We start from the raw sequence: 23,391 nt of genomic DNA, 5'->3' as shown, positions 1-23,391 counted from the left end.
AAAACGTCATTATTGTTATAAACAATGAAGTCATCTGTTCAATGCGTTTAGCCTAATCCCAAAACTGAGTTTCCCCTCATCAAAATGTCAGTAAAAATATTTTTGTATTAGAGATGCGCGGTTTGCGGACACAACCGCGGAGTCCGCGGATTATCCGCGGATCGGGCGGATGAAATTAAAAACAATAAGATTTTATCCGCTCGCGGGTCGGGTCGGGCGGATTAATTAGATATTTTTTTATTTTTTTTTTGCGGGTGGCAGTTAAACCAATTCGGAAATATATATACATAGTTAAATGTTGTTACCCACATACGAAAAACGAGCAGGCACCTGCTGCATATGCCACAACAGAAGAAAAAAAAAAGAAAAGAGATGGACACTTTTACGGAGCGGAGAAGGGACGCCTCGCCGGGGTCCGCGACCGAGGCCCCTTCCCCCGAGAGGGCCCCACCGGGAGCCGTAGCTGAGGCGATCCGCGAGAAGGGCCCGACGCACGTCCAGGGTCACTACCGCGCCCACCGCACCGACACCCCGCCTCGTCCGCTTTCGCAGTGCGCTCACGAAAGGGGTGGGGCTCACCCTGGTTGATATAGAGAGCAGGACGGTGGCCATGGAATTTAATTTAAGGTTTGTGATAAACCATCAAACTCATTCGTTAAAAGGACTCTATAGTAATATAAAGCAAATTTTTCTGGACATTATCATGCAAGAAAAGTTTATTTTTGGGATCGCGATCACCGCGTAATGATTTTTAAAGGTTGCATTACATTATTAACTGTCCCATGTGATCAGCCAGTGCGATTGGAAGTCCATGCTCAATTATTGCCTCCGTAAATAAAACTTCGGCATTTATCACATCCAAAGAATCTGTTTGGGCGACGAAAAACGTTGAAAGTTTTCCACTTGTATCGCTAGCAACGGCATTAGACTTGTGTTTTTTTGTCCCAACGTGGTCTTTTACATCGCTAATTCCTCCGTGTCCGATCGAAAAATCTTGTCTGCACAAGGTGCAATTCGCGTAGTTTTCACCCTTTTTTTTTTTTTTTTTAATTAATATTAGATATATAACAAACGGGCGGATGGCGGGCGGGTGCAGTTCTGATCAAACGTTACATCGGGTGGATGGCGGATGGTTGACGACTTTCTGACGCGGTTGCGGATGAAATAAATTGCCTATCCGCGCATCTCTATTTTGTATACAAGTTTGTTTGCTTTGTGTCATTAACATTTCTTCATATTTATTTCAAAATAAGGAAGCAATTATCAGGTCCTTGTATTTTGGGTTTCGTCTCGTCAAAGTTGTCAACATAACTCGTGACCAGGAAGAGGAAAAGCAGTCTTCAATGCAGCCACGTTGGTGCTTTTTTTTTGTCGACGGACTTGACGACCACCGATGATTGACAGCAGCACACACCTATTAAGTTAGCGCTTGTCGTAACTGTCGGCCAATCACGTTGCGAATCACCCCCATCGTCAATTTGATTGGACAGACTGGAGCTTGGATGACTTTACTGCCCCTGCAAATCGCCTCTGTGCGCATGCGTCAGTTTGACTGACGGGTAACTCGGCGAATGAAGCGCACTGTTGTTGAGGACGGCAGTTTCGGCGGGCTTCACCGAGAGTGACAAGGAGGCGGTCCAATTGCGTTGTGCTTAGTATGCGACCCAGCAAGACCGACATTTTGTCGACCAATGAAAAGTGCCGAATTACTTTTTTAAGGCACGCGTGTTTTTATCGTCCAATTGTGTGTTAGAAATAAGGCGGGGTTTAAAAGCGTAACGGCGACAAGTCTTGCGTCAACTATAAAGGCAATAACAGTGCGTTACGGCGAGTGAACGGTGTGTGTTTACTTAGCCAACTGAACACAAGGTAACTTTAGGGCACACCGCGTCCTTTTATTTTTTGTACATTTGTACCTCAGCGTGTTTTATGATTTATTATGTATGTTAACATTCACACGGCCAGTGGCATGTAAAATATCATGGTTCACTAATGTGCCAGTCTTACAAATGGAAAGGGGGCTTCACTTTGGAAAGGTGAGCATTTCCTTGCTGGTCCTCCTGCTGCTCGAAGTGCCCACCGGGCTCGGGTCCTCGCACACCCCGAGCTCCGCAGCCGCCGCCGCCGCCGCCAGGAGGGAGCCCCAGCTCGCCGGCCGGGGCTTGGGATCGACCCCGGTGGACGATGGAGACGAAGTCATGAAGCTCCATCTGGAGAATGTGGTCGGTGCTCCAGCCATAGCGGCGGCAGACGTGACGGTGGAGGATGACGATGCCGGAGAGGGCGACGAGGCGTCGGGAGGAAGTCACGGAGAAGTCCCGGTGGGAAGGTAAGGACTCGGCTAATGTCATGTTTAGCTAGTAAACACTCCACGTCACTTTTCATTCAAAGCTGCCTCCCAAACTAACAACAAAGTGGCCCAAATTGCTAAACTGTCAACAAATCCCACAATATTTACATTTATTGTCACTTTTAAACCCACGGTATAATTGCTTGTATTCTAATGTCGTCGAAACAAGCTAAATGTAACGTTTAAGCTAGCCGAACAAGTCTGCACGTGTACCATCAGACATGTTTGTTGATTAAATCTCATTATTTCAATCAATCAATCAATCAATCAATGTTTATTTATATAGCCCTAAATCACAAGTGTCTCAAAGGGCTGCACAAGCCACAACGACATCCTCGGTATAGCCCACATAAGGGCAAGGAAAAACTCACCCCAGTGGGACGTCGATGTGAATGACTATGAGAAACCTTGGAGAGGACCGCATATTTTGGGACGGCGTGGCGCAGTGGAAGAGTGGCCGTGCGCGACCCGAGGGTCCCTGGTTCAATCCCCACCTAGTACCAACCTCGTCATGTCCGTTGTGTCCTGAGCAAGACACTTCACCCTTGCTCCTGATGGGTGCTGGTAGCGCCTTGCATGGCAGCTCCCTCCATCAGTGTGTGAATGTGTGTGTGAATGGGTAAATGTGGAAGTAGTGTCAAAGCGCTTTGAGTACCTTGAAGGTAGAAAAGCGCTATACAAGTACAACCCATTTATTTATTTATTATATGTGGGTAACCCCCCCCCAGGGAGACCGAATGCAATGGATGTCGAGTGGGTCTAACATAATATTGTGAGAGTCCAGTCCATAGTGGATCCAGCATAACAGTAAGAGTCCAGTCCATAGTGGGGTCAGCAGGAAACCATCCCGAGCGGAGACGGGTCAGCAGCGCAGAGATGTTCCCAACCGATATACAGGCGAGCGGTCCACCCCGGGTCCCGACCCCGGACAGCCAGCACCCCATCCATGGCCACCGGATCTGTGTGTCTCCCCACAAGGGATAGGGGGGAGCAGAGGAGAAAAGAAAAGAAACAGCAGATCAACTGGTCTAAAAAGGGGGGGGTATTCAAAGGCTAGAGTATACAAATGAGTTTTGAGATGGGACTTAAATGTTTCTACTGAGGTAGCATCTCTAACTGTTACCGGGAGGGCATTCCATAGTGCTGGAGCCCGAATAGAAAACGCTCTACAGCCCGCAGACTTTTTTTGGGCTCTGGGAATCACTAATAAGCCGGAGTTCTTTGAACGCAGATTTCTTGCCGGGACATATGGTACAATACAATCGGTAAGATAGGACGGAGCTAGACCGTGTAGTATTTTATACGTAAGTAGTAAAACCTTAAAGTCACATCTTAAGTGCACAGGAAGCCAGTGCAGGTGAGCCAGTATAGGCGTAATATGATCAAACTTTCTTGTTCTTGTCAAAAGTCTAGCAGCCGCATTTTGTACCAACTGTAATCTTTTAATGCTAGACATAGGGAGACCCGAAAATAATACGTTACAGTAGTCGAGACGAGACGTAACGAACGCATGAATAATGATCTCAGCGTCGCTAGTGGACAAAATGGAACGAATTTTAGCGATATTACGGAGATGAAAGAAGGCCGTTTTAGTAACACTCTTAATGTGTGACTCAAAGGAGAGAGTTGGGTCGAAGATAATACCCAGATTCTTTACTGAGTCGCTTTGTGTAATTGTTTGGTTGTCAAATGTTAAGGTGGTATTATCAAATAAATGTCGGTGTTTAGCAGGACCGATAATCAGCATTTCCGTTTTCTTAGTGTTGAGTTGCAAGAAGTTAGCGGACATCCATTGTTTTACCTTTACCTTTTATGTTCTTTTAAATATGCCATCATTTGTCTGAAATCACCCGAGAAAGGACTGGGACTTAAACAACAACAAATAAGCAAAACATTATTAAACGGTAAAGCTTTTGGAACTTGTAATTCATATTTAAAGTCATAATGTTATTCTGAGCATGTTTTTTTTTTTTTTTTGGTGCTATACTTAATTTTTCTTATGAAACTTAGTTTGCTTACAAAGTGGACTATTATGTGCTATAAATGTCTCATGGTTGTCTATTTTAGGGCCATTAAAGAACTTCTTTGGGCCCATCTAGTGTCTGTCATAGCTGCACTGTGATCCACCCTACCCTCACAATAGCCCCGGCGGTCACTTCATTAGGTACACCCGCACAATTGGCCACGCGTTTTTTTGTTCATGTACACATTGCAAGGTGATTTATTAGGAAATAAATGAAGGTTATGGCAAGCAGAAAATAAATAGTTCATATCGTTTGTTTTCCCTAAAAGGTGCATTGCGGCTATAAAGTGCGTTTTATCAGATTACTCGATTAAACGAACAAACTAATTGATAGCTGCATACTTAATGGAATGTATGCATTTACAGTGCATCCGCTTCACTTTCTTCCACATTTTGTTACAGCCTTATTCCAAAATGGAATACATTACTTTTTGTCCTCAAAATTCTGCAGTAAATACCCCATAATCACAATGTGAAGCAAATCGATATTATTAAAAACACCCTAAAAAAATGACGTATATGATATTTGAAATGAACAAGGGCTTTTCTGTTTGCCATAACCTTTTTTTCCTAATAAAAAAAACAAACTATTCCCTGTTTGCCACCACACACCACCGCTCTCATGTACACTCTATTGCAGCAGCCATGCAGAAACTATGTTTGCCTATTCAAGGTTTCGGGCACTCAATGCGGTCCGGATTTTATATATTTTCATTAGTTGCACTAATCAGTTTATCCGTGACACATTAAATGAATAATCTATCCACCACAATATAAATCAAAGCGTTTTTCTAATCCAATTAATTGATTGAATTGATAAATCGTTGCTGCCTTGTTGTCAACCACTTAACTGAGTCGATCTACGGTCTGGACCTGTTGGTACTATTAAGACATGAATGAATGCTGGACACCACCAAAACATTTTAAAGGGCTATATTTAATTTGACAAGGTTTCCCCCAGATTGCCAACATACCTACATCGGTGGGGGCGTGGTCAATATGATGTTGTCATATAATTTGCAGAACCTGTGATGATTCATATATATATATTTTAAAAAGCTAAATACAAAGTTATACATACATTTAAAATAAATGTGTTATAGCTAATTAGAATTAACATGTGTGTGTGTGTGTGTGTGTGTGTGTAATCATTTTGCAACCGGTTTTGGCAATGTTCTTTTGGTAATCAGTCTTTTTTTCGGTGCATCACTAGTCCGTTGTATGCAAATAAAAGGCAATCATTCAATCTAAGTTTAATTATACAGCCCTTAATTACAAACGTCTCAAAGGGCTGCACAAGCGACAACAACATCCTTTTCTCTGAAAAAACTCAACCCAATGGGAACAACGTGAAACCCTGGAAGGGAACCCCCCTGCCCCTCCTTGGGTGGCCGGTGCAATGGATGCTGAGTGGATACGGTCAACAATGTGAGAGTCCAGTCCATAGTGGGGCCTATATATTTATACTTTTAGAAGCGCTTCAGCGCTTCTAAAAGTTTTTAACGATATCCTCCTGTCCACTGATTCTGGTAAATATGTTGTCCTGGTGCTTTTAGATCTGTCTGCTGCGTTCGACACCGTCGACCACGCCACCTTAATCACTCGTCTTGAGAACTGTGTGGGCATTAAGGGCGCCGCCCTCAACTGGTTCCGGTCGTACCTAACCGACAGGAGTTTTTGTGTAAAAGTAGACAGTTTTATGTCGTCCACAGCTCCTTTACCACATGGGGTCCCCCAGGGCTCAATCCTTGCCCCAATTTTATTTGCGCTTTACCTTCTCCCCCTTGGTTCTATTTTTAGGAAGTACAGTATTGCATTTCATTTTTATGCCGATGATTGCCAGATTTATTTTCCCATGGCACAAAATAACACGGTTCAACGTCTTATTGACTGCCTGCACGACATCAAAGTCTGGCTTTCAGCTAACTTCCTGAGCCTAAATGAAGATAAAACAGAAGTTATGTTGTTCGGTCCAAGTCGCTCTCCCTCCCCCAACGTTGACCTCGGCACTCTGACCCCGTATCTCAGCGACTGTGTCACAAACCTGGGGGTAAAGTTTGACTCAGATTTTAAATTCGAAAAACAAATCAGCAGCGTCGTTCAAAAAAGCTTTTATCAATTACGCCAAATAGCGAAAGTGAAACCGCTTCTATCAAGACATGATCTTGAGAAATTAATCCACGCTTTTATCTCGACTCGTCTTGACTACTGCAATGCCCTGTATGTTGGCATTAGCCAGGCCTCCCTCGCCCGCCTGCAGCTCGTGCAGAACTCTGCTGCTCGTCTGCTAACACAGACCCGCAGACGTGAGCACATCACCCCTATTTTAGCGTCCCTTCACTGGCTCCCTGTGCGTTACCGAATACATTTTAAACTCCTTTTATTTGTTTTTAAATGTCTAAACAACCTCGCGCCAACCTAACTCTCCGACCTCCTTCAGCCTTACTGCCCCACCCGATCCTTAAGATCAGCCGATCAGCTGCTGTTGACGGTCCCCGACACAAGGCTGAAGCTTAGAGGTGACAGAGCTTTCGCCGTTGCTGCTCCCAAGCTCTGGAACGACCTACCCCTGAGTGTTAGACAAGCCTCCTCTCTTCCTGTTTTTAAATCTCTCTTAAAAACATACTTTTATTCCATGGCTTTTAACACTGAGTGATATCCATCCTGCAATGGCGCCCCATAATACACCTGCTGTGATCCTGTTTTTATGTTTTTATGTTTTTATTAATTCTATTTTAATTATTATTATTTTTTTATCGTGTTCTGTTTGTGTTGTGTTGTGTTTGCTCGGTACTCGTTTTATCTTTTAACCTGTTCATTGTACAGCACTTTGGCTACCCCTGTGGTAAATTTTAAATGTGCTCTATAAATAAAGTTGATTTGATTTGATTATATATAGCCATTCATACATTATATTACTTTCATTTGTTTTCACTGAGAAACAACCTAGTTTTTGAGGTGTAGTGGCTTTTATTTTGCTGTGGCGGGCCTGGCCCAATCAATTACTGTTTGATATTTGTAACTTTTGCGTTAAACCTGTTGAACTCTCTTTTATTCGCAACCAAAACTCGGACGTTGATTTTGTCCTCATTTGAATGTTTGCTGCAGTGTGTGTTTCATGCCTCCATCGCCTGCTTCCCCTCCCTCATGGCCCGCCACGAGTAAATGATAAATGATAAATGGGTTGTACTTGTATAGCGCTTTTCTACCTTCAAGGTACTCAAAGCGCTTTGACACTACCGTATTTTCCGCACTATAAGGCGCACCGGATTATTAGCCGCACCTTCAATGAATGGCATATTTCAAAACTTTGTCCACCTATAAGCCGCCCCGGACTATAAGCCGCGCCTACGCTGCGCTAAAGGGAATGTCAAAAAAACAGTCAGATAGGTCAGTCAAACTTTAATAATATATTAAAAACCAGCGTTCTAACAACTCTGTCCCAAAATGTACGCAAATGTGCAATCACAAACATAGTAAAATTCAAAATAGTGCAGAGCAATAGCAACATAATGTTGCTCGAACGTTAATGTCACAACACACAAAATAAACATAGAGCTCACCTTCTGAAGTTATTCTTCATTCGTAAATCCTTCGAATTCTTCGTCTTCGGTGTCCGAATTGAAAAGTTGGGCAAATGTGGGATCCAAAATGGCCGGTTCCGTCTCGTCGAAGTCATCGGAGTCAGTGTCACTGTTCAGCAGTTCTGTGAATCCTGCCTTCCGGAAAGCTCGGACCACAGTTGTGACCGAAATATCTGCCCAGGCATTTACGATCCACTGGCAAATGTTGGCGTATGTCGTCCGGCGCTGTCTGCCTGTCTTAGTGAAGGTGTGTTCGCCTTCGGTCATCCATTGTTCCCACGCCGTTCACAGTCGTGATTTGAATGCCCTGTTGACACCAATATCCAGCGGTTGGAGTTCTTTGGTTAATCCACCCGGAATGACGGCGAGTGTTGTATTTGTGTGCTTCACTTGTTTTTTGACACCATCTGTGATGTGGGCGCGCATAGAGTCGTATATCAACATGGACGGAGCTGTGTGAAAAAAGCCACCCGGCCTCTTCGCGTAAACTTCCCTTAACCACTCGCTCATCTTTTCTTCATCCATCCATCCCTTCGAGTTAGCTTTTATGATGACGCCGGCTGGAAAGGTCTCTTTTGGCAAGGTCTTCCTTTTGAATATCACCATGGGTGGAAGTTTCAGGCCATTAGCATGGCAAGCTAGAACCACAGTGAAGGACGACTTCTCATTCCCTGTGGTGCGAATATTCACCGTACGTGCTCCCGTTGTATCCACAGTATCCACAGTGCGGTTCACAGGAATATCAGTTGCTGTGAAATAGTAATCCGTGTGAGGATGGAGAGATTGCGTCTTTTCATGAACCGGATCCTTGTCGCTTAGTAGGAGCCATTTTGTGGTCTTTACAGATGTAAACAGGAAATGAAACGTACGGTAATATCCGCGCGCTTTTTCTTCTTCTACGCGGGCGGGTGGTTGCTTACAGTAGAAGAAGAAGCGCTTCCTGTTCTATGGGGACGGGTGCTTACCTTGCCGGTTGCTTGCGTAGAAGAAGAAGCGCTTCCTGTTCTACCGGGAAAAAAGATGGCGGCTGTTTACCGTAGTTACGAGACCGAAACTTTATGAAAATGAATCTTAATATTTATCCATATATAAAGCGCACCGGGTTAAAAGCCGCACTGTCAGCTTTTGAGTAAATTTGTGGTTTTTAGGTGCGGCTAATGGTGCGGAAAATACGGTACTTCCACATTTACCCATTCACACACACATTCACACACTGATGGAGGGAGCTGCCATGCAAGGCGCTAACCAGCACCCATCAGGAGCAAGGGTGAAGTGTCTTGCTCAGGACACAACGGACATGACGAGGTTGGTACTAGGTGGGGATTGAACCAGGGACCCTCGGGTCGCGCACGGCCATTCTTCCACTGCGCCACGCCGTCCCTAGTACTGATACTTCAAGTATTCTTCCCTCACTGCTCAATTATTCCGTGTGTAGTACTCTAAACACGCTTGTCCGTCTTTTCCCACCAGCACACAGCTCAAAATCTTTTCTGACATGAACTCGCTGCTCCTTATTCTTGATGATGAATCAGTTTCCTGTCCAACTTTTTATTGATGAGGTTCTCGCTCAAAAGAGAAGATGTCAGTTGTGCTTACAGGCCCCAGGAGCCACACTTCAACCACTTAACACTGCCAGGTTTTATGAGCTTTAATCTATAGATCCTATACAAGGGTATTTTGGAGTGGTAAATATTTGTCTCACACGGATGCCAAGCATTGTTTTCCCTCCACACAAGCGCACACCTGCCAGTGGCTTCTACGTCGGCATCAAGAGGAAATCAGAAGTCATTAGGCAGGCAGTTAGCACTGATAGAAGCAACTAATTCCCCCACGGGCTCCTCGGCAGCGTTCATCCTGTCAGCGGTCACGCCTCGACGCTGAGCTCGCTTCTGCCGCCGACTTTCTGATGTATGTTTTATTAGTGCATCTTTGATTGATGAGTGGGAACGGGATCTGTTTTATGGAGCAGAAAATACTTTTAAAAGTAGTGCTTCACTGGTAATCTGTTCCAAAAGGTCAAAAACGATGGAGCTTGAGAGGTGCTGCAAAGATAGGTGTGCCAAGTTTGTGGTATTGTATTTTCAAAAGACTTGAGGCTGTAATTGCTGTCAACGGTGCATCAACTAAGTATTGAACAAAGGGTCCGTATATTTATGTACATGTGATTTTTATTGTTAATTTCTACATTTCTGTTTTTTCTGTCACAATGGGGTGCTGAGTGTAGATTAATGAGAAAAAGATGAACTTTTTTGATTTTTGCAAATGGAAAAAATTTAAAGGGGTGTGAATACTTGCCCTACTGGCCAAAAGTTTGGACACACCTCCTCATTCAATGCATTTTCTTTATTTTCATGACTATTTACATTGTAGATTGTCATTGAATGAACACATGTGGAGTTATGTACTTAACAAAAAAAATGTGAAATAACTGAAAACATGTTTTATATTGTAGTTTCTTCAAAATAGCCACCCTTTCCTCTGATTACTGCTTTGCACACTCTTGGCATTCTCTCGATGAGCTTCAAGCACACCTGTGAAGTGAAAACCCTTTCATGGATGGATGGATAGAATATAAAACATGTTTTCAGTTATTTCACCTTTTTTTATAAATACATAACTCCACATGTGTTCATAGTTTTGATGCCTTTAATGACAATCCATCCATCCATTTTCTACCGCTTGTCCTACATCTACAATGTAAATAGTCATGAAAATAATTGTGTGTGTGTGTGTGTGTGTGTGTGTGTGTGTGTGTGTGTGTGTGTGTGTGTGTGTGTGTGTAAACCATGTTATAGGTGACTAAGTATATTATTATTAGTTTAAAAGTTAAATTTTTTTACTCATTACCGTATTTTCCGCACTATAAGGCGCACCGGATTATTAGCCGCACCTTCTATGAATTACATATTTCATAATTTTGTCCACCAATAAGCCGCCCCGGACTAAAAGCCGCGCCTACGCTGCGCTAAAGTGAATGTCAAAAAAACGCTGCGCTAAAGTGAATGTCAAAAAAACAGTCAGATAGTTCAGTCAAACTTTAATAATATATTGAAAACCAGCGTTCTAACAACTCTGTCCCAAAATGTACGCAAATGTGCAATCACAAACATAGTAAAATTCAAAATGGTGTAGAGCAATAAATAGCAACATAATGTTGCTCGAACGTTAATGTCACAACACACAAAATAAACATAGCGCTCACCTTCCGAAGTTATTCTTCATTCGTAAATCCTTCGAATTCTTCGTCTTCGGTGTCCGAATTGAAAAGTTAGCGTGGGATCCAAAAATGGCCGGCTCCGCCTCGTAGAAGTCATCGGATTCAGTGTCGCTGTTGTTGTGCAGCAGTTCTGTGAATCCTGCCTTCCGGAAAGCTCGGACCACAGTTGTGACCGAAACTATCTGCCCAGGCATTTACGATCCACTGGCAGATGTTGGCGTATGTCGACCGGCGCTATCTGCCCGTCTTAGTGAAGGTGTGTTCGCCTTCGGAGCTGTGTGAAAAAAGCCACCCGGCCTCTTCGCGTAAACTTCCCTTAACCACTCGCTCATCTTTTCTTCATCCATCCATCCCTTCGAGTTAGCTTTTATGATGACGCCGGCTGGAAAGGTCTCTTTTGGATGGGTGGAAGTTAGCATGGCAAGCTAGAACCACAGTGAAGGATGACTCCTCATTCTCTGTGGTGCGAATATTCACCGTACGTGCTCCCGTTCCACAGTGCAGTTCACAGGAATATCAGTTGCTGTGAAATACGGTAGTAATCCGTGTGCGGATGGAGAGATTGCGTCTTTTTATGAACCGGATCCTTGTCCTTTGTAGGAGCCATTTTGTGGTCTTTACAGATGTAAACAGGAAATGAAACGTACGGTGATATCCGCGCGTTTTTTCTTCTTCTTCCGGGGGCGGGTGAAGCGCTTCCTGTTCTATGGGGGCGGGTGAAGCGCTTCCTGTTCTATGGGGGCGGGTGCTTTCCTTGGCGGTTGCTTGCGTAGAAGAAGAAGCGCTTCCTGTTCTACCGGGAAAAAAGATGGCGGCTGTTTACCGAAGTTGCGAGACCGAAACTTTATGAAAATGAATCGTAATAAAGCGCACCGGGTTATTAGGCGCACTGTCAGCTTTTGAGAAAAATTGTGGTTTTTAGGTGCGCCTTATAGTGTGGAAAATACGGTACATTTCGATTTTTTTGCTCTTTTTCTTACATTCTTCCTGTGGTTTAAAAAAAAAAAAAAAATAAATGTTATTTGCAAACACACAGTTTTTTGACACATTCGGTACTGCATATTTGTATCGGTATGGCCAATACCAGCCTGAATTTTACTCTGTATGGGATTGGAAATAAATTCTGAGGCGTCGCACACCACTAAAATGCATTGTTGGGATTGCTAGATCAATAAAAGTCCACAGGATCAACATGATCAGCAATCAATTTAGCACACCTGCCCATTCCCTCTACACGTAAGACAGTCTTGATTGGGGAGAAAAAGTGACAAGGTTTTGTTGTTACACACTACCAATGATGTATTTCGCATATGTGTCAAAGGTTACCTGTAACCTAATGGTTTTGCAATTAAATGCACACAAGAAAATAAAGATTCTCATAGAGGAAAGGGTGGTATCAACATGTAAAAAAACTCCACCAAAGTTTTTAACGTGCTAACTTGAGCAGCAGCAGTAGGAACATCACCCCTTTCACATTACACTACTTTGTGTTGTCGTCGTAATGTGATATTTACAACAAACTCTGTTTTGCTTTCGGTTAAACGGTTCTGAAGCAAAGTTTGCTTTGTTTTTCACTTCTGCTGCAGCCCTTTATATAAGGAAGCAAACTTGATTTGCCCTCTGTTGCCTTTTTGTAAAGTTTGTGGTGCCTACATTGCTTGAAAATGTTACAAAAGCTACAAAACATCAATACGTTGTAAGATCCCTCAAAAGTCCACAGATTCCGTAAACAAGTGATTTGATTTGGAAGAAAGTCTCCCACAACAACAAGAAGCATGCTAACAGTGATATATGTAGTCAACATGTAAAAGTCAAAAAAGGTAAGCTTATCCATGATTGAGATCAAACCATGTAGAAGGTGTGAATAATTTAAATAAAAAAAACATGTTGAACAACAACAACCACGAAGAAGATGACAGATTTTTCTGTTTTAATGAACACGATGACAACTTGACAAGAGATGTTCTTTTTGCGGTGCGTCGTTTTCCCATCAATACTGCATGAGGACATACACTTCCTGAATATGTGTGTGTGTGTGTGTGTGCTCACTCTTTTGTGTCTCATTGTGATATTTACTCCTGCTTCGCCTCCCCCACAGTCTTACCTTCACATGCATGTTGCTACCTCATGTTGTCCTCTGAGGTTTACATGGGAGTGGACGTGCTTTCCATCCATCTGCCATCTGAGGATTGGCATTGAACTTTGGTAATGCCATGTAAATATAAAAAAAAAATAAAATCACGGCACGGCCCAAACAGGCTTTACTTAAAGGGGTTATATTTTCTACATTTAAAACACTTCACTGTGGTCTTCATAACATGTAACGGTGACACAGTTGACTTACATTATAAGGCTAAGCTAGCTACACAACAAACCGAGCTAACATTGCTAAAGTGTCTAACACATTTCTCACCTATTGTTCTTACTCCCTGTTTCATTGTCTCCTCCATTGCCATAAATAGTAGTCACTGAGTCCACCATTAAAAGTAATATATTGGAAAATCCATCTTTATATTGGCGCAGGACTCTTTTAAAGTGCTTTGCACACGCAAAGAGAGACTTCTGCCGAGTTGAAGGTGCATTGCCACGACTCATAAAAGTTAGAAGTAAGACACTTTTCTTACTTCAGATGAGGCTGAATGTTTGTGTAGTGACTTGTGCTGGTTAAAACAACAACAGGGTGTTCAGACTACAAATGCTCGAAAATTAAATACATTTGCGAACTCATGCAAAAAGACCTCTTAGTAAGCCTCTACCATATATCGATATATCCGCAGACGTCACAGGGCTGACGAATTCCAAACGGACTGTTTGGAGGAATGTATTTGTGGGACTTATGCAGGTCCCAAATACACATAAGCAGGTACCATCAGGTTAGAAAGGTTGGTTTTACGTAAAAGGGCCCCTTTAAACATTTCCAACATGCTCTCCACTCCGTTTTAAGTATCAAAGCGCACAAATCTTCCTGAACTACCTTTTTTTGAAGTTCAAAGATTCAATATATACACACAATGTTTTTCTTTAGCTTTACACTAGTTTTCAATAGTAATTCGTTCCGATGATCTGACGAAAAACAAAGTCATGTTCCCCATAAAACATCATGTAAATCCAGGTAATCTTTCCAGAACCCCAAATTTTATTTTATTTTTTTTACAAAAAAAAAGATAGTTTTTCATGCAGAAAGAATGTGAAATGTATACTTTTGCTGTAAGTTTTTTCATGAATTGAGTCTTGTTTCTCACCTTCAAAGGAGCAACTTTCTTTGGCCCCATCATGCTGGATTATTATGCAGACCTCAAGAAAACAGGCTGGGATTCTTTGCCTGGAGACTGGATTATAGGAATATACACAGGCAAAGATACTAGATTGTTACAAGCAATGTTGAGCCGTATGTACGATAATCACATTTTTGTCAAAACCCGATGCGTTACGAAAGCCGAAGTAAACTAATAATTACTGAAATTAGGGGCAGGCGATATAGCATGAAGTCTATCTCGCCATGTACTGTATATTGCAGCCTCTTGCGATAACGTTATATAGATATTAGTGATTGTTTTCCACAGTGCTTCTGTTTCACCATACATGGTACCTTGTGTAAATGATTCCACCTCAGCTGTTTTTTAGTGGGCGTTTGTTGTCTGTTCGTTAGGGGTGTAACGGTACACACAAATTTCGGTTCGGTACGTACCTTGGTTTAGAGGTCACGGTTCGGTTAATTTTCGGTACAGTAAGAAAGCAACAAAATATACATTTTTGGGTTATTTATTTACCAAATTTGCAAAATCTTCCACCAAAAATATTTTTCTTAGTGGAATATTTGATGTGAAGTAATCAGAACCTTGGATAGATCAATAATTCATAATAGCATAGATTTTGATTCAATATTATGTTTTGAGCAATGACAGTTTGAAAGAAAAAAAACAGCTATGTTTTATTAGTCAACATCGCAACTTTTTCTAAATTACATTGAACCTTTAAGCTTTTTTATTTCACTTTTGTTATGTTTTTGTTTATTTTAATAGTAATTTTTAGAATGTGCCGTGGGCCTTTAAAACATTAGCTGTGGGCCGCAAATGGCCTCCGGGGCACACTTTTGACACCCCTGCTATAGATAATAAAAAATTAAATCTGATAAATCTATGGATAAAAAGCAGAGCCTGGCGACGCATGCGCATTTATCATAACTCTCTCGCTCTCTCTGTCTCTGCCCCTCCCTCACGAATGCTGCTGCGTGCACAATTTGTTTTGTTTTTAATCCCTTCTTAACCCTGAACGTACATTGAAAATCCACGCAACCCTAACTCAAAATGCCGGACATTTGAGGCATTTAAGAAACTCCGCCCTGACAGCTCCGCAAAAGAGGACATGTCCGGTGAAAAGAGGACGTATGGTCAGTCTATCGTCGCCCGTTAGCTGCTAGCATGCCGTGTGTTGTGCCTCGGTGTGCATTGTTTACACAACTTGCGTTACGTCTGTGTGGAAACTCGTTCGGTACACCTCCGAACCGTAACCCCCGTACCGAAAAGGTTCAATACAAATACACGTACCGTTACACCCCTACTGTGCGTACATTCTTATTCGCCTCGTAATAAATTGCATTTCTCGCACTCAGTTTAACTCTTCCATATCAGATGCTGGAATAAGTTTGTTGTACTGCTGCCTGTTTTAAACAAACTTTGCAGCGTGCAGTCATGTCTGTTGCTGCAAATCTAAATCACTGACAACAATGTTCTTTTCTTTGGAAGAAACGTCTCGCCCTCGTTTGCATTAGCATTAGCCATGTTTTGCTAGTCGTGATAATCTCCGCTAAGGAAATAAGGGAAAGGCAGGAAGCTCCCGGGTACAAAAAAAGACCGGAGCATTAGGAGAAAAAACCCCAATTTGTTATTTTTTTTAAATCGTCTGCAAAAAAACCTAGTATTTATCGATACAATCGATTCAGGCCTAGTTGAGCTTATAGTGACTTACGATGATTGCTTTTAGCATCTTAAATGTACGAAATGTATCAAAATGCCCCAAATTTGCCATCTTTAGTTTTTTTCTGTATGTGGCTCTCACTGAAAAAGTCTCATGCCATAGGAAATCGTGATCATACAAATAATCTGTTCCACGATCAAATGACAACGTTTTTCAAGTTTTACAGACAGGGGTTTTATGCAACATTTTAACAAAAACGTTGAGCAGTGTTGATAATACAAGGTAGTGTATTTACTAACAAGCAATGTTCCCTCTAATTTTTCATGTCTGTGCAAATGCAAAAACTCCCTGAGCATTCAGTGGAGCACATGTGCGCAACGTCAGACTTGCACACTGCTGCCATACCTGACATCATAACAATTTAAATGCCTTGTTATAATGAAATGATAGCAGTCATTTCCATGAGATTATTTTCTAACATAGGTGATTTGGCCCACTTGCGTTTAAAATAATTAAAAAATATTGTTTTCATGAGCTATAGTATTGTATGTCTGGATGGGGTCCAGCTTTGAAAATAATGTGTACCCCTTTCAGAGAGCACATTAAGTTCTCTCAAACATTCGCAAGTTGCACAATGAGATGTAACCATGGAATAAAGTGTACATTCCTATATCACTCTGTCTGTAAAATATATTTTTATTAGCATTTCTTTGACCTAGTAACTGCATTTCATGATTAATATCCGTAAATGAACATTCTTAATAAATGACAGTAGAATAAGCACACATCTAATTCAGGAGTCATAGTGTGGTGTTGAGTTGTCCGACTTTTTGTGTGGCCATAAACGCATCAGTGGCTGTCTGTATGTGCAAGTGAATGAGAGAGAGCGAGCGAGCGGACGGCTGCTGTTGATATGACAGATGACAAGGAGTTGGTTTTGACCAATGACCTGTTTTGCTAGATAGAAGTTTTTTACAAATGTTTTTGGTATGGTTACGGCCGAATATGAACCGTTTTGCTCAATAATGCGATCGATGGCATCCATGACCTGCTTAAAGCGTCTGGACAAACGTTACAACAATTGAACTAACATGGTTTATGTCTTGTGACCACTTGTCACCTGTCACTCACAGTTGCATTGCAAAGTCCTGGACAATAAATAGTTATGTGTTTATTTAGTTTACAGTCCAGATGGGATTTGATTTTGTGCGCGGCATAGATTTGCTGTGCGCACCTTAAAGGGAAGGTTGCTAACAAGTGAGGTAGCGTAAGGTGATGCTTTGAATGTGAGTCGACGTCAACAGGTCCACCATAATATTGGCTCTGATGTGCAGGCTATTGATTTCCCGGAGGAAGAGGAGGTCTGCGCTCTCGGGGTCATATTGTCGTGTTTGGTCTGTTATTGTTAGTGTTTGGAGTAGAAAACAAACAAGCTTGTATATATTTCTGTTGTTTTTAACCCCCTCTACACCCCCATCCATCATGTGTTTCCTGTCATCTATAAATATTGCAGATGTTTGCTTTGATCCAGCATCGCTCTGTGACGCCAGCTGCTGTCACCTCACCTGTAAACGCTTCTCTGCGTGTTACAAACGCCACCCCGGAGACCATGTGTTTACATGTGCAGGTGTGTGTGCGTGAATCATGCATGTGCCGCTGCCAGCAGGCACTCCGTGGGGGCCCAGCAGCACCTACGGGAGTACTGGGAGGTGAGAGGACAGCAGTGTCATTTGAACCTGCTCGCCCCCCCCCCAGCCCTCGGGGGCCCGTGGCGGCAACAGCTCTGGTGAGGCTCCGTGCTCTTCACCCCGGCTCCCGGCAGCCTACTGCTTAGCAACAGCCAATAAGCCGAGCCGGGCGCCTGGTCGGCCAATTGCATGACAGAGATGGGGCTGCTCCTCGGCATTTGAGAGTGAGGGCCACATGGGTCTGGCTATAGTTAGTCTGGAGAGGAGGAGGAGGAGGAGTTGACGTTGGCCTTTTTTCCTCTTTTTATTTTGTCTGCCTGCCTTAGTTCCAGTCATCGTCCCGCTGTAACCGCGGTTGTTATTAATAGCTGCTGTCCCCAAAATGGCCGAAGTCAAGTGTGAAATAAAGTTTTCTGGTACACACGTAGCGGACATGCTACTTTACATAATGTTTTCTTATCTAATCAGCTGTGTCCTCATTGTGCCTTTGTTATGTCATCTTGTTTTTATCCTCCTCCGATTCTATTCTTTAAGCCAGGGGTGCCCAGACCTTTTGCCTCCAAGGGCCAAAGTGAACATAAGACAATGGGCGGCGGGCCAAAGACGGCCATTTTAAGTAGGGGTGTCCCGATACAACTTTTTCACTTCGGAGCCTTGGGAATTGGCCAATACTAATATTAATCCAGTACAATATCAATCAATCAATCAATCAATCTTTATTTATATAGCCCTAAATCACAAGTGTCTCAAAGGGCTGCACAAGCCACAACGACATCCTCTGTACAAAGCCCACATACGGGCAAGGAAAAACTCACCCCAGTGGGACGTCGATGTGAATGACTATGAGAAACCTTGGAGAGGACCGCATATGTGGGTAACCCCCCCCCCTCTAGGGGAGACCGAAAGCAATGGATGTCGAGTGGGTCTGACATAATATTGTGAGAGTCCAGTCCATAGTGGATCCAACATAATAGTAAGAGTCCAGTCCATAGTGGGGCCAGCAGGACACCATCCCGAGCGGAGACGGGTCAGCAGCGTAGAGATGTTCCCAGCCGATGCACAGGCGAGCGGTCCACCCCGAGTCCCGACTCTGGACAGCCAGCACTTCATCCATGGCCACCGGACCTGTGCCCCCCCCCCCCCTCAAGGAAAAGGGGAGCAGAGGAGAAAAGAAAAGAAACGGCAGATCAACTGGTCTAACAGGGGGGCTATTTAAAGGCTAGAGTATACAAATGAGTTTTAAGATGGGACTTAAATGCTTCTACTGAGGTAGCATCTCTAATTGTTACCGGGAGGGCATTCCATAGTACTGGAGCCCGAATAGAAAACGCTCTATAGCCCGCAGACTTTTTTTGGGCTCTGGGAATCACTAATAAGCCGGAGTTCTTTGAACGCAGATTTCTTGCCGGGACATATGGTACAATGCAATCGACAAGATAGGACGGAGCTAGACCGTGTAGTATTTTATACGTAAGTAGTAAAACCTTAAAGTCACATCTTAAGTGCACAGGAAGCCAGTGCAGGTGAGCCAGTATAGGCGTAATATGATCAAACTTTCTTGTTCTTGTCAAAAGTCTAGCAGCCGCATTTTGTACCAACTGTAATTTTTTAATGCTAGACATAGGGAGACCCGAAAATAATACGTTACAGTAGTCGAGACGAGACGTAACGAACGCATGAATAATGATCTCAGCGTCGCTAGTGGATAAAATAGAACGAATTTTAGCGATATTACGGAGATGAAAGAAGGCCGTTTTAGTAACACTCTTAATGTGTGATTCAAACGAGAGAGTTGGGTCGAAGATAATACCCAGATTCTTTACTGATTCGCCTTGTGTAATTGTTTGGTTGTCAAAAAACCAGCAGGGATCATACATACCGGTACATGTATTCTTTTTTAGTTTGGCATATTCCAAAAGGTTTGGTAAAGTGAAATTAATCAGAGAACAGTGGTAGGTATGAAAAACACTTACCGATTTATTATTAACCGTCTGAATGGACATATGGATGTCTTTTAAGTTGAAGTGGAGTGGCATTTTTCTTTTGGCAACACCATAGTAATTCATAAAGTTAAGCTTCTGATGCAATAAGTTAAATGATGTGGACACGTTTGTTCCAGGATACTTTCTAATATGCCTTGGAAATTCCAGACTATAAGCTGTTACATTTTTCCTACACTTGAACCGTGCGGCTTATAAAACAATGCGGCTAGTTACTGGATTTTTTTCACGGTAATTGCCATAATGTTTTGTGTTCAATAGTTTGTACATACACTTACACATACTGTACATATACATTCACTGTACAAACATACATATACACATACTGTACATATACATTCACTGTACAAACATACATATACACATTCTGTACATAAACATACATACTCTCATGCACATAATCACGTTTCATCAAACATATATTAACGTTGTTGCCCTAGGGTAAACTGGGTAACACATGGCACACTGACAAAGCTTAAGCTATTGTTACTATAACAATCTCCAAGGTTAATATAGGTTGCTTCTCTTTCTTCCCCTACATTTTTCTGCATTATTTTGTATCTCTAGTTATCATTACGTATATGTATTGTTGCATTTGAACAATTGTATTGTTGATAATAAAGGTAAATTATGGGTATTGTTCATTATCAATAGCGCTATTTCTATTGGTATTTGTATTGCTCTATTTGTAGTGTAATAATGCTCATTGTCATTTCTGTATTATTTATTTTGCTAACTGCTTCTTTGCTATCACTTTTACCATCATATTTGTACATATCGTGTTTGCTGATGTTGCTCTATTGTTGTTGTTGTTGTTGTTTTTGTCTCTCTGTCTAATCCCCCTCTTGTCCCCACAATTTCCCCCTCTGTCTTCTTTTTTCCTCTCTTTCTATCCTCTCCTGCTGCGGCCCGGCTGCATCAAATGATAATATAAATACATTTAATAAAGTCAAATACAAATAAGGCAACAAGAGAAGTATCCTACACTTCTCTTTTGTAAAGTAAATCTGAACAGCCGATATGGGCATCTACATCAACTATATGATTTGCCTGAGAAGCCGGACAGGACAAAAAAAAGTTTGTATTAAACCCAAACACGAGACTGAAACGGTGTGTTATAGTTCGTGCTATGGCGCCATCTTTTGGACTAGTTCGCTCACTGCAGGTGCTGCAAGTTAAAAATGTACTTCTTGTTTTGCCTCAAACTGAAAGTAAAACCGTCCGTAACGTTTCTGCTTGAAATAATTCTTCTTCCATCGCTCCAAGCGACGTTCGAAAGATTTTACAATATAAGTAAAACAATTCTTACTTACTAGAGCGTCCCATGTGTGATATCTGTAGGAGTGTTTTCATGCATATTTGTATTTGCTATCGTAATGTAAAGACGATGGCGCTGTTAGCATTAGCTAATATGCTAACACGTCGACAAGTGTCTGTGTTAGTATTAACTTACAATGGCATTCTTTTTGTATTGTTTCAGTTTCACAAATTCCTGAGTAATTTCACCAAAACGTCACCGTGGAGTTATTGAGTCTGTTTAGCTGATTGGAGAGCTAGCTTTGGCAACTACGAAGACTTCTGTTTTGTTTGATCAGCCGTTTTACTGCCGTGTTACAGGCACCGTTTGGAAACAATTAAAGGGGAACATTATCACAATTTCAGAAGGGTTAAAACCAATACAAATCAGTTCCCAGTGGCTTATTTTATTTTTCGAAGTTTTTTTCAAAATTTTACCCATCACGCAATATCCCTAAAAAAGCTTCAAAGTGCCTGATTTTAACCATCGTTATATACACCCGTCCATTTTCCTGTGACGTCACATAGTGAAGCCAACTCAAACAAAGAATAGAACAGCAAGCTAGAGCGACATTAGCTCGGATTCAGACTCGGATTTCAGCGGTTTAAGCGATTCAACAGATTACGCATGTATTGAAACGGATGGTTGTAGTGTGGAGGCAGGTAGCGAAAACGAAATTGAAGAAGAAACTGAAGCTATTGAGCCATATCGGTTTGAACCGTATGCAAGCGAAAACGACGAAAACGACACGACAGCCGGCGACACGGGAGAAAGCGAGGACGAATTTGGCGATCGCCTTCTAACCAACGATTGGTATGTGTTTGTTTGGCATTAAAGGAAACTAACAACTATGAACTAGGTTTACAGCATATGAAATACATTTGGCAACAACATGCACTTTGAGAGTGCAGACAGCCCAATTTTCATCAATTAATATATTCTGTAGACATACCCTCATCCGCGCTCTTTTCCTGAAAGCTGATCTGTCCAGTTTTGGAGTTGATGTCAGCAGCCAGGGAAGCTAGGGTCGATATTCTTCTCTTGATCATCTTCGGTGGCATAAGGGACGGTGTGAGCCAAGACATCCAGGGGGTTTAGCTCGCTCGTCTGCGGAAACAAACTGCCGCCATTGCTTGCCGTGCTACCGAGGTCTTTTGTCCCTGAATTGCTCACACACTCCGGCAGATTCAATGGGAGTCTGGCGGAAGATTTCTTTGACTTTATCGTTGGAAATGCATCTGCTTTGAGTGTCGCAGGATATCCACACATTCTTGCCATCTCTGTCGTAGCATAGCTTTCGTCGGTAAAGTGTGCGGAACAAACGTCCAATTTCTTGCCACTTTCGCCTCTTTGGGCCACTGGTGCAACTTGAATCCGTCCCTGTTCGTGTTGTTACACCCTCCGACAACACACCGACGACGCATGATGTCTCCAAGGTACGGAAAACAGTCGAAAAAACGGAAAATAACAGAGCTGATTTGACTCTGTGTTTGAGAAAATGGCGGATTGCTTCCCGATGTGACGTCACATTGTGACGTCATCGCTCCGAGGGCGAATACTAGAAAGGCGTTTAATTCGCCAAAATTCACCCATTTAGAATTCGGAAATCGGTTAAAAAAATATATGGTCTTTTTTCTGCAACATCAAGGTATATATTGACGCTTACATAGGTCTGGTGATAATGTTCCCCTTTAAGGTATGAAAACAAACATTTACAGAATCTTTCTGTGTAAATAACTCATTTTACATCGTTCAGTACAGGCCAAAAGTTTGGACACACCTTCTCATTCAATGTGTTTTCTTTATTTTCATGACTATTTACATTGTAGAATGTCACTGAAAGCATCAAAACTATGAATGAACACATGTGGAGTTATGTTCGTAACATAAAAGGTGAAATAACTAAAAACATATTTTATATTCTAGTTTCTTCAAAATAGCCACCCTTTGCTCCGATTACTGTTTTGCACACTCTTGGCATTCTCTCGATGAGCTTCAAGAGGTAGTCACCTGAAAGGGTTTTCACTTCACAGGTGTCATAGTTTTGATGCCTTCTGTGACAATCTACAATGTAAATAGTCATGAAAATAAAGAAAACACATTGAAATGAGAAGGTCTGTCCAAACTTTTGGCCTGTACTGTATATAGCTGCGACTGCGGTGCGGCTAATGTATGGAAAATATATTTTTAGTCTAAAATTTAGTGGGTGCGGCTTATATCTTGGTGCGCTCTACAGTCCAGAAAATAGGGTATGTGTAAGTAATATGCAACTATAATTATTTGTTTATATTGACAAATGCTGTTTTAGACTGCAA

At 42.2% G+C, this 23,391-nt stretch overlaps 1 protein-coding gene across 1 annotated transcript in view; it reads left to right on the top strand.

The window, feature by feature from the left end:
• Positions 1-1,767: 1,767 nt before the first annotated feature.
• The window catches only part of eif2ak3 (eukaryotic translation initiation factor 2-alpha kinase 3), a 101,164-nt gene continuing 79,540 nt past the window's right edge, over positions 1,768-23,391 (top strand). The window contains exon 1 of the mRNA XM_061925144.2: positions 1,768-2,329. Within this exon, the coding sequence (XP_061781128.1) occupies positions 1,944-2,329 (386 nt within the window). The 5' untranslated portion in view covers positions 1,768-1,943. The remainder of the gene's footprint in view (positions 2,330-23,391) is intronic.

This window comes from Nerophis lumbriciformis, linkage group LG29, assembly GCF_033978685.3.
Source record: "Nerophis lumbriciformis linkage group LG29, RoL_Nlum_v2.1, whole genome shotgun sequence".
Taxonomy (NCBI): Eukaryota; Metazoa; Chordata; class Actinopteri; order Syngnathiformes; family Syngnathidae; genus Nerophis; species Nerophis lumbriciformis.
Note: the sequence above shows the minus strand (reverse complement) of the source record. Positions and strands in the feature narration are given on the sequence as shown.